The sequence below is a fragment of the Spinacia oleracea genome, chromosome 3 (genome assembly GCF_020520425.1).
Source record: "Spinacia oleracea cultivar Varoflay chromosome 3, BTI_SOV_V1, whole genome shotgun sequence".
Lineage (NCBI taxonomy): Eukaryota > Viridiplantae > Streptophyta > Magnoliopsida > Caryophyllales > Amaranthaceae > Spinacia > Spinacia oleracea.
The window spans coordinates 82,082,523-82,094,542 of NC_079489.1; the positions used below are offsets into that span (position 1 = coordinate 82,082,523).

General features: G+C 34.9%; 1 protein-coding gene across 2 annotated transcripts; it reads left to right on the plus strand.

The window, feature by feature from the left end:
- Window positions 1-1,891: 1,891 nt before the first annotated feature.
- LOC110795287 (S-adenosylmethionine carrier 1, chloroplastic/mitochondrial) lies at window positions 1,892-11,873 on the plus strand. Of its 2 annotated transcripts, none has more exons than XM_022000289.2 (13): window positions 1,892-2,113; window positions 2,293-2,369; window positions 2,839-2,946; window positions 3,375-3,461; window positions 3,744-3,816; window positions 4,283-4,373; window positions 5,881-5,934; window positions 6,022-6,117; window positions 6,264-6,353; window positions 7,212-7,263; window positions 10,298-10,359; window positions 10,470-10,550; window positions 11,467-11,873. In XM_022000289.2, the coding sequence occupies exons 2-13, from the start codon at window positions 2,315-2,317 to the stop codon at window positions 11,596-11,598; spliced, it is 981 nt and encodes a 326-aa protein (XP_021855981.2). In that variant the 5' UTR covers window positions 1,892-2,113; window positions 2,293-2,314; the 3' UTR covers window positions 11,599-11,873. The 2 variants fall into 2 exon arrangements, with proteins under 2 accessions (XP_021855981.2, XP_056696502.1); XM_056840524.1 differs by having other exon boundaries at window positions 1,955-2,113; window positions 7,203-7,263.
- Window positions 11,874-12,020: the final 147 nt, after the last annotated feature.

Here is a 12,020-nt window from a genome sequence, read left to right on the forward strand (position 1 = left end):
AAATTTCCTTTTTTTTCTTTCCACACACACAATCTTACAAGTCATGGAATCTCTCAAGTGAGGCTAACCCAAACACAACACAAGCAGTTAAAACAACATATTGGTTCATTATCAGAAAAGGGAACTAACAGAAACATACATAAATACAAAAAAGTTCAACGACTCAAATAACCAATCGATACAAACATTTGCATTTAGGTTCTTTCCAACAATCTGACAAAACCATACTACACATCAAATAAATAAGGTACTCTGGCAGATTTATCCATCAACAATCACAAATTACATTCAAATATTGTAGGCCAATAGTGACATCTAGTAAAAAGTTCGCCTAACTCGAATAAACTTAGTGACTTTTGATTAGGTTGAAAGCTCAGATTTACCTCACAAAATACATGTAGTTATATGAAGCAGAATTGTCAAGTACCGCGAACTTTCCTTTCTCTGTCTAAAACTTCCACGTCAATTGGTGTGTAATCTAATAATTCCTACAGTCATGATCTAATTATCATCAACTCCAGAAAAAATGATCAAGCAAATTGAATAACAACAATCTCAATCACTTTTGCAATTACTATATGAAAAAACTCAAATTGCAAAATTGCGAAGAAAAATTAAATGTGAAGATTGAGAAAATTAGGTACCTATTAGATGAATCTGCTGCCCTAGTTCCATCGCATACAATCGACCTATCAATCAAAATTCACCAAAATTAACACCAAAATGAAATTTCATTGAATTAAGCAAAAAAATTAAGGATTTAAAGTAATGAAAGATTAATTAAGGTCATCATGGTCATCCTGCTGATGTCCTATAACACGGTCAAGCATCGCCCACTCGTTGATCCCGGCCTGATGATGATGATGATCTGACGGCTCACACACTGTTACCTCTAAAGCAGTGGGAACACCACCACCACTCGTTGTCCTATTAATTTCTATCATGAGAGTCTTTTTGAATTTTCAAAGAAGTACTCCATATATCTAACTTAGTTTCCACATTTATGCAATACTTCAATGAATTCATTAAACTTCAAACAAACTAACACTTACGAGCCAAATTTGTATTGTAGCTTAATCAACAAATAAAAACAATTTGAAGTTTGAATAAGTTAGAGACAATCTCATAATTTGCTGGAGACCCAAGATTCGACATAATCAATAACAAACAACACACATCTCAAATCAAAATCCTCAAATTAAAGTTCAAATAATCGCAAATTAAAACTCGAATTCACAAACTTACTAACACAATTAAACCCCAGATTCAGCAAAACAATATAAAAGTGGTCATTCAAAACAATATAAAGGAGTCCCCGTCAAAACAATATAAACCCTAGATTCATCAAAACTCGATTGAGCATATGTTCAATTGGGAAACGAATAGAACATGGAAATGACGGTAATTAGAAAGAAAATATCTCAGAAACAATACCTAGGCCCATTAACGGTGGCGAGGTAAACCGGAGCTCCATCCCAGCTTTCAAAAACCGAACAATTCGACCCGCCGATAAACGCAAGCCAGCCAAAATGCATCGAGATGTCGCCTTCTTAAAGATCGGGCTGCCATAGATGGCCGTGGAGAGAGAGAAGCGAGGGCGGAAGAACTGAAGTACGAATCACAGAGAGAGATGAGAGATGAAAGAGGAGAGAGAGATGAGACGAGTGTGGTGGAAAGTGGGGGAGAAAAATTAAAGTGTATTATGAATTGTAATTTGCAAAACGATTCGTTTTATTTACTGTAGATAAGCTACAGTGTTTGTCATTCCCACTTTTAAAAGAGTAAAGAATAGTATAGATATTTTGGATTTGATCGGGATTGAAATCTTCCGATCCAAAATCTTGGCTTCGGATATCCGAAATGCCCACTCCACCCACTGTTGTGTCACTTGGCCACTTGGGTGTGACGTGTGTGTAGAGTGTAGACTGAAAAATGGCCCAAATTTAGAAACCCAAAGCTCAAAGTATCTAACATTCTAACCCCATAAGTCCATAACATATTCAAGCCCTCACATTTCTTCTTTTATCTTCTTCAATTGCCGGAACTCCTGCAAAACGCTGCAACTTTCCGTTTGAATTCCGGACACCCCTGCGGCTCCCTACTTCTTCCACTGGTACACACATTTCCCTCTCATTCTCTCTCCATTTACTAATACATTCTTCATTTTCCAAATTAATGCATGTAATTGTAATTTAACACATTTTTTGTTTGTTTTTCCCCAATTTTTTATACTAACCACTCTTTTTTCCCTGTTTGATTGCTCGAAAATTGACCCTTGTTTCTGGATATTAGTTCTCAGCTTTTGCGAGTGAGGATGGGGCCTATTACGTTAGCCATTGGTGGCAACAACTCTTCAATGGAACAAACAGGTCTGCTCTATTTTTTTTTTTTTTTTTTTAACGAGATGGTGTGAATTTGGTTAATGTTTGATGATTAACTCCAGTAAAGCCTTGTTATATCCATATGAAATTTGCATTTTTGTTGTAACTACAATATATGGGAATTTCATGATCACCACAATGCTCCATGCAAGATTGTCATTCAAGTCTTTTCAGTTTGTGGGAAGACTGATGTTTATGAATTAACTAGTTTATGCTTTTATTGTAGCTGCTAAATCTTATTATTGACTACTAATATGGCTAGCAACATTTGTTCTTGGATAAGTATAACCTTACCTTTCAATTGTTGAATTTGTGCTTATACTAACGCGTTTGCAGTCTCTAAATTAAAGGCTAATGCTAAGATAGAAAGTTAGAGAGCCTCGTCCCCTTGTTTTTGACATATATTTTGTCTTATTGATCTGATCAACCCATTTCATAATCATATCAATTATTGCAGATATGTCAGTGTCAAGAGTGCAGAATCTATCAACTGCCAGTAGAGTGTCTTTTGCGTCTGTCAGCATGGGAGAAGAAAAGCCCTTTGACTTTGTTCAGACGCTAATAGGTATGCTCTAAGATTCTAACTTAATATTCTTGAATTAATAAGGAAGAAAACTTGTGTGATTATCACTATCAGGAACTGTTTGAAGAAACCTGAATTACATGTTTATAAGGCTGAATGCTAGTTAATGTACTTGGGCTTTGAGCGATCTGGAATCATGGCTTATAAATTTTTTACAGCTGGTCGCAGAAAGCCGTGTCTGCAGCTTTTCAAGGCAGATTTCAATTGTAATTTATCACATAGTATTATCGTATGCCAGATTTGCATCTAGTTTGAATCTTTGACCCATGCATGATTCACTTTCACAATTTCGAGGAATTTAAACAGTTTAGGTTTTCATATCTAATGGTTTCTTGCTGATATATTGCTTTTATATAAGTTGAGCTGCATAATGAAAATTTGCATCTACTCTGATTAGCCTGTTCTTGTAGATGGCGTTATTGCAGGAGGTACTGCTGGTTTCGTCGTGGAGACTGTTTTATACCCAATTGATACAATAAAGACCAGATTGCAGGCAGGTTGAATTGAGCTTGGTTTTATAATACATTTTGGTTCTTCTGTGTTTATTTTAGGTTGTTGTGTGTTCGTTACTAGCCGACCCCAAATCATTTTGGGACTAATGCTTTGTTGTTGTTGTGTGTTCGTTACAATGAGCATATGCTATGATCGTTGTCAGATTATCATTTTTCTTTTATTTATTCGTTCCCTTCTACGGAGTAGTAAAAATTAAATTGAAAGGTCTTACAGGAACTTTTTACACTGTAACTCTAAAGCAAAGACCTTGACTTTGTGATAGGCAGCACGTGGTGGAGGGCAAATAGTCTGGAAGGGCCTTTACTCTGGCTTGGCTGGAAATCTTGCAGGAGTCCTTCCGTATGAATCTTTTTACGCTTGACTGACTTAACATCAACCACAAATGACTGTTGTTTAACATGTTCTATATCTATAGCAATTGGGATCGAATTCTTCAAAATAAAAAAAGATATTCCTTGCAATGACAAACACCATACTATTTTCTGAAGTGATAACTAGTGGTTTTCTTACCATTTTGCATGTTCGCTTTTCAGAATGGTGATTTCATGTAATATCTAATCATCTATGGACTGTGTTGTTGATGTAATCCCTACCTGTGTCTGAGATTGTAATTCCTATTTCTGATTTCTGAATTCTGTAAGAAATGGATCTCTTTTGTGAAGATAGGAAAGAATAGTGTCGGGGTCATATGCTATCATGATTCATCACCTTATGGTTATGAATACATTCTTAACTTGTGTCCTGTGTGTATTATTCTCATAAACCTTGTATAATCTTAAGTGATTATGGTCCTTTGTTGTTGCAGAGCTTCTGCCGCATTTCTGGGTGTGTATGAACCAACAAAGAAAAAGTTGTTAAGGATGTTACCTGAGAACCTCAGTGCAGTTGCACATATGGTAGGAGATCGGACTTTTATTTCACTCTTTTGTCCCTTTCAAGATGGCATCATTGTTGTTTTGGTTTTATTCATTTCATTTTGGCGCTTTAGGCGTAGACCCTGCAGCGTGGATCCATTCTAACGTGTTACACCTAAGCTGAATCTGTGTAGGTGAATGGCTGGGTTAATTGCCCTTATGGCTTTTGATACAAAAATGAAAAACAAGCTCAAAGTAACTACGTAGTACGTCATTAATTATTTATTATTTTCCGACAAAGTTATAACATTTAGTTCTGCTCTGATAACCAAATCACGGTCTAAGTTTCGGCTACTACGTTTAAGGCGCCATCAAAATCAGTTGATATTTATAATCTTAAACATGTGTCATTTTATTCCTTTTTCCCTGTTGAATTCAATACCAATTAGGTTTATGGGATTGTTTGGCCGAGAAAAGGAGTTAATATATCCCATAGGATCTGTGTTCCATTAAGGTCATGATAGATGTAAGTCATGTAACTGGTGGGAGATTATCAGATTTATCCCTGGCTATTGTTAAGAATTGGGCACCTACTAGCTCAACTTAAGATCTAGTTTTGGGGGTTATTTCTGTGTACTGCATGAAGGAATTGATGGTTGTTTTTAGTGCAGGTTGCATTTGCAGGGAAAGTAGGGACACTCTGTCTTGTTAAGTTAGTTAACTAAGTTCAGCACTTAAGCTGCATTGATTGCTATGGATATTGATTTGACTATAATCTATATTGCCACTGCCATTCTTCGTGAAACTATAGCTAATTTCTTGTTCTTTTTCCAGTTCCAAAATTTTCATGCAATTTACCATCATGTTCCTTTGGCAGGGCATGATTGTAGATATATAAGTCTTGAGTGTTTCCCTTAATGTTTAAAGTTCAGAAGCTTTTTTTTTTACCTCATAAAAACAATAACTCGGAAGCTTTTTATTTACGTACTATTTTTTTATTCTTTTACCAAAGGGAGGATGAACATCACTCAATAATTATGCTCAACTGCAAATTGCTAAGAATCCAGATGTTTCTTCGCTGATTTGATCAGACAACAAAAATAAGGGGTAAAATAAGCAATTGATAAGCAACATCAACAGGAAATGAAGTAAGCAAGGGAACTTTAGATTGTATTTGCAGATCAGTGTGATCTAACCAGTGTTACAAACTACTCACACTTCGAGTTCATAATCTCCTAATATTTCTCTATCTATATTCTGCATAAGCCTTTCCCTCCCAATCTCTAGCTATATATTACGTCATGCTCACTCTTCCCTTGCTTCCCGGTATCCGACAAATGAGATAATATCCTCCCTCCCCTTATTACAAAAGGCAGTAACTAACTCTCTGGTAAAATTTGTTAGTTGCACATACACTTCCTTCTTGCATAAGTGAATATCACAGGAGGTTTGGGATAATTCCCTGCCCCATTCGTGTTGTATGTTTAACCTGGGTTTTCTCCCTTGCCTTATAATTATATGCGTTCTCTGTTTTGTCAAATTTGTGCAGACTGCAGGTGCCGTTGGTGGAATGGCTGCATCTCTAATTCGTGTTCCTACTGAAGTAATTATCCTCATTTGTTGCGGAAGTATAATGTTCTGTATTGCTGATTTGTACTAATTATTATATATTAACGGTAATGTGTTGCAGGTTGTTAAGCAGAGGATGCAAACAGGACAATTTGTTTCAGCTCCTGATGCTGTGCGTCTAATTGTTGCTAAGGAAGGATTTAAAGGTCTATATGCGGTACTTAATGTTTTCTTTCCCTCTCTATAAATGCATTGAAGCCTTTCCCGTGTTTATCGTTCTTGTATTGGAAAGTTCAATACGACATATATTATTATACTTTGGATGCAGTTTTGAGATATACTTTTCTTATCTGCATATTGCAGGGTTACCGATCATTTCTGCTTCGAGATTTGCCGTTTGACGCCATACAGTTCTGCCTCTATGAACAACTTCGGCTAGGTTACAAGCTGGCAGTGAGTCTTCTTGCATTTGCTTAACTGTTTATGTGGGGCCGGTTCGATGAAATTGTTATTGCGATTGATAGGCTGCAAGCATGCCGTATTATATTATATATCACCCATGGGTGGTAGTGTGGTACTGAAGGAGCTACAATGGTTTTCTGCAAAACACAAATTGGAAACAAAACATTTGCAAGCCCAGAGTAGTTAGTTCAGATTAAAAATAAATAGATGGGCCACAGTTCCTATCCTAGATGGGCGTAAATGAGAAATAAACTTGTATAATCCATGCGCATATCACCTATCTTGATCTAGAACTCGGTTCTCAATTCAAATGTCAAGTGGAAGAAGAAAAAGGGAGAGAATTAAAAGGACTTTTGGGTATGGCGACTTAAAGAATAAGGAAAAGCCTTGTCCATGGTGATTCCATCAATTTGGGAAAAAATTGTGTTCAAATTCAAATGAATCCCTGATTTGCTGGGAATTAGGAAATGGGTCGTATTCTTGAGGGTCCAATCGGCTTATTGTTTAAAATGTACAAAAAGTTGGATTTGTGCTATGATCTAATTTTCAAGGCCACAACTTGTTAAATATAAATCTCTGAAGTAGTATGGCTTATTGATGTAAAGAACTTACAAAACATAACACATATAAGTGTAAGATTTTTCATGTTGCAAGGAATCATCTATGGGGTGCATTTATGTAGTGACTGGTGAGAAATCTCATAGTCCTATCAGCAATAAGTTAGGCATTAGTCTAAATTATTTGCTTAATTGAGGAAAAGCGAAGGATATATCCTTGTACTTGATATATTGTATTTGACATTTGTTTTCATGCAAATAAAATGTTGATCTCAAACCTCTGATTTTCCAGGCCAAAAGAGAACTGAATGATCCTGAGAATGCGGTCATTGGCGCTTTTGCTGGTAACGAACAAATACTATCTGCTTGTTTATTGAGTAACATTGTGGCGCTTTATCCAATGTTTATCATTAATTTGTTAGCACAAACTTTTTAGTAATGAGAGTAAGGCTGTATGGTTCCCACTTCCCAGCTGTTTGTGTGGTTATGTTTAGTGTTTAGATCTCTGTAGTTCCTGTTTGCATCTTAGAGCTTGCTAACAGGGATGAATTACTTTCTCCGTCCCTTTTATGTTTGCCCCGTAGCTCGCATTTCGCTTTTTTAGAAGTTGGGCAAAGTTAGGCAAGCGGGTTGATGCTTTTGTCATCTTCCTACCAGCAAGTGGGTTAATGTGTGAGTCAAGTGGGAAAACATACCAAAACATTGTATGGAAACTCAAAGGGACAGACAAAAATGGAAATAAGGGAAATCTTTAAGGGATAGAGGGAGTAGAATCTAGAAGAGCTAATTTGAATATTTCGACTTTATTAAGCATGAGCTGCTTATATACTTCGTATATTTTTTTTTTGAAAGCCATAGATTTTGGACTATGTTTGCTTCTCTAGCTCATTCCAATGATTTTTTCAAATAAACTAGACATAGGATAATGCCCTGAACATGAGTTGCATGGTCTGAGTTGGCTGTTGCTAGACTATGCCAAGTTCCACAAAACTTGGTCATCTAATCTTGTCTGATGGAAGCTCACTTTCTTAGTATTTTCATGCCTGAAAAGATTATTCGGAAGTTATGGCAGGGGTGAACTTATTATTTTTCAGAAACAAGGATTGTAAATTTTGCTATTTAAGTCAAACATAACATGTCCTTTCCTACCTTGATATGATAACTATTGTGAACTGCCTTTTTTCTATGGGCCCCGGTGTTAGGAAGAACAATTTCGTAGTAATAGAGTTGTTAAAACAGTTACTCAAATCGGGTCCGTGATGGGTCATCTCGGGTCTTGGTCATGATCAGGTCGGGTTCGGTCACTCTGCCTCCCGAGTTTGGACTGGTCAAGTTGATTTCTGGTCGGGAAATGTTGGGATTTTTTCCATTTCGGGTACAAGTCGAGTTCAGATTGAGCCATATTCGAGTCGGGTTCAATTTCGGGTTCGGGTCTTATCAAGTCGGGTTTAAGACAGTGTTGTAGCAGGCAATTTCAAGTTCCGGTCAAGTTTTGATCAGATAAATCTGGTCGACTAAAATTTGCCCGAGTTCACCCCCGACACGGGTCAAGATCATGTTTGGTCAAGTTTTTAACCTATAACTAGTTTAGGACCCGTGCAATACACGGCTACTACTAAAACAATTTATTATTTTAATAGTAACTAAAAGACTTGTGATATTAGGAAAATGTGAGAGTAAAAAGGATATATGAAAAAGTATAAATTCAAAGTTGTGTAAAAAAAATATTCAAATGAACTAAATTTCGATATTACTATGCAAAGTTAAAAATTATAGTCGTTTATTTGTATGTAGAACGATCTAACAACGTTAACCAAACCCGAATGACTCAAGATTAATTTTCGAAAAGACCCGAGCATAACCGAGTTAGTCAAATACAACATATTTTGAATTGAGTAAAATCTTGATAAATAAACTTACCATGTATTATTGTTTTAATTAACATTCTTGCTTACCAGTTACCATGTATTATATTATTAATAGTAGACTAACATTAAAAGTTCATTTATCAATGTTTTTATATTTCTTCTCAGATTAAAAAGTTATAATAATACATAAATAAAATTATATAATAAAGGAAAAAATAATATTGATTTAGCTTTCCTCCAATAGTATATTATGCAGTACACATCTATGGTAATTAAAATATATTTTTATCTTAGTTTCCTACAAAAACGTATTGTAATTTATTTATTTTAAAGTAAAAAATAAAAAAACATTTTGGCGGGAAAAAATCGCACCAGGAAATGACACGTGTCATTCCTGGTGTCTCTTTTAGTATATAGTAATAGATTATTTTTTTCTTATGTTGTTAAAGTTATTGTTTAATTTATTTTAAATTTGAGTTTTATTCAAACCAGGTCATCGTGCATTTTTGTCAAGTCAATACATATATAAAGTAAATATGGATTTGGAGTCAATAAATGATTTGATCATTTCAAAATGTTAAAGCGTAAAATATTTACTCTATTAAAATTTTGGTATGATTTGAAACTCACTTCTTCATTGTTATACTACTGATTAAATGTAGGCAAAACGCATCTTGTATGGTTTTATATATGAAGTTTATTTAAGATAAACGAAATCCGAATTAGCAAGAAAAGTTAATATACGTTAAGTTTAGTAAAAAATAGTGTACTCCCTTCGTTCTTGTTTATTAGTCCCCTTTCTGTATTAGGATGTTTTTTTATTAGTCCCTTTTAGAATCTTTCCTTATTTGTTCAACAATTATTCCCCTTTTATTCTTATATTACAATTGTAATTCTCTTTTCATCCCAATTAAATATGCAAGTGGTCCCTTTATTTTCTAATTTAACAACACTAAACACTCCACCTACCTATATTTTCTTAATTTTTTCTCTCTCCTACCCACATGGGTGACATTCTTTAGAGATTCACATGCAAGGTGTCATTTTAGTGGATTGTTCAATATTCCATAAGGGACTAATAAACAAGAACGGAGGAGTATATAAGTTCAAGTTAGTTTCTGAAAAATAGATTTCAAGTTTAGTTGAATATAGGACATAAAAGTGCGAGTGTATAATTACCATTTAGTTTAAAATCGATAATGATGATAAAGCCAAGTAGGAAATGATTACCATTAAGATTATCAAGTGCCCATTAGATTATATTCATAGTTAAATCATATTAATTAAATATTAAGAGTTTAAGAACGATAACTAAATTTTATAAATATTAAGAGTTTAAGAACATACTTATAAGTTAATTAACAATAAGTATAATCCACTACAGTACATACCCTCTTGCATGCTTATAAAGTTATAAGTTATAACTGACTCATTGAGGAGCTCTCGTTGGTATGTACTGCATTGGATTTTTATTATCTCATATTATGTCGGTCTTTATCACTTTTTTCAGGTGCTTTAACTGGTGCTATTACTACCCCTCTTGATGTGATTAAGACGAGGTTAATGATCCAGGTATCTTTTTGTTGTTTAATTGACATGTCTGATCTATTCTTTTTTCTGTATTCTTTACTTGTTGCATGTGTTCTTATAGTGACTCTTGGCATCATATATTTTCACCACAGGGATCTGGAAACCAGTACAAAGGCATAGTAGATTGTGTCAAGACTATTGTTAGGGAAGAGGGGGCTCCTGCCCTTTTAAAGGTAATATTTTGTGGAGCAAAGATGATTTTTCAAAGATAATTTCTGTACTTGTATGCTGCTGCTAATTATCTGTTGAACTTGGCATTATCTTTATTCTCTTAGCTAGTGGAACAAAATGTAGGTATGGAGTGTAAGGAGATGCAGAAAAAAGGAAAATATAAGAAATAGAAGAAATAAACAATTTACTATATACAGAGCACGAGATTACAAATAAAACTATCTAAATGAAGATTGAAGATGCTGCTGTTCATTAAACATTTGATTTGAGGTTTAGATCTTCCACCTCAGATATGATAGACAACCTTTTCTACTCCGCCTTTCTCTGCATGTGTGGGAATGGGGATAGTGTGAATTAGAAAGTTGGAACTGTTGAGTCCTTTGCTTTCCATGGCATTTACTTGACCTAACCCTTTGGTTCTCCTTTGACCTAGTCTGTTTTTGACGAGCAGCTTAATTGATCTGCAACATTTGGATTGGTTATTTGAAAAGAAGTTTGTGGAACTTAAGTGTGACAGGACATAATTCCCAAGAGTTATTATGTCACTTTGGACAATAAAGTAGCTAGTAGCGACACTACTATAACTGCTAGTAGGGTGCCGTTGTTTTTTTTGCATGAATAACACAAATAATAATAATTCTGAGAGTCGGAGACTAAGATGATATTGTGAATCAACATTCTTTTAACAAAATTAAGGTCAAAATTGCATAATTTGACCTCGAAATTTAATTAGAAAGCTTTAGCTAAGGTGGATACAGTCTAGCTAACCACATTCAATTTTAAACAAAACTTATTGAATCGCACTATGATCATTGATCATCGTTATATTTAACATCTTGAGCTTTCTTTTGCTATCTGTGTATAATACGATTATGATAGACTGGAAGTCACGTGCTTCAACCGGTCCTATTTATGCAGGGTGTTGGGCCTAGAGTTTTGTGGATTGGTATTGGTGGTTCTATATTCTTTGGTGTACTTGAAAGCACAAAGCGGTTTCTTGCAGAATCACGAGTTAAGCGTATTGAAAATACAGAGATAAAGCAGGATTGATATGTCTTCTCTTCAACGTGGATCTTGATCTGTATTTGAGTCAAATCTTTGTTTCAGTTAATAATAGTGAAATGCATTATGGTCGGAGTTGTATATTTATCATAGATAAGTAGGTAGTTGGCCTTTGTATCTTGTGATTTTCTTGTCTGTGGTTAATATGCACAACTCTCTATTATTAGTTTAATGCAGAGTAGTTCTGAATGGTCTTCTCAACTGCATCTACAACAATTTTGTGGTGATGAATAGTTCATTGAATGGTTTCTTATTTTTCTTAAGGGATTATTAGTCTTACTCTTATTATTTGGTTAAGAGGTGAAAAATATCAACCTGTTATCTCAATAGAAACTACATCCAGCCGTGAGCTTAGGGGCTGATGTGGTCACCTATTGGGTTTGCTTGCTCAATTTCCACACCTACAACGA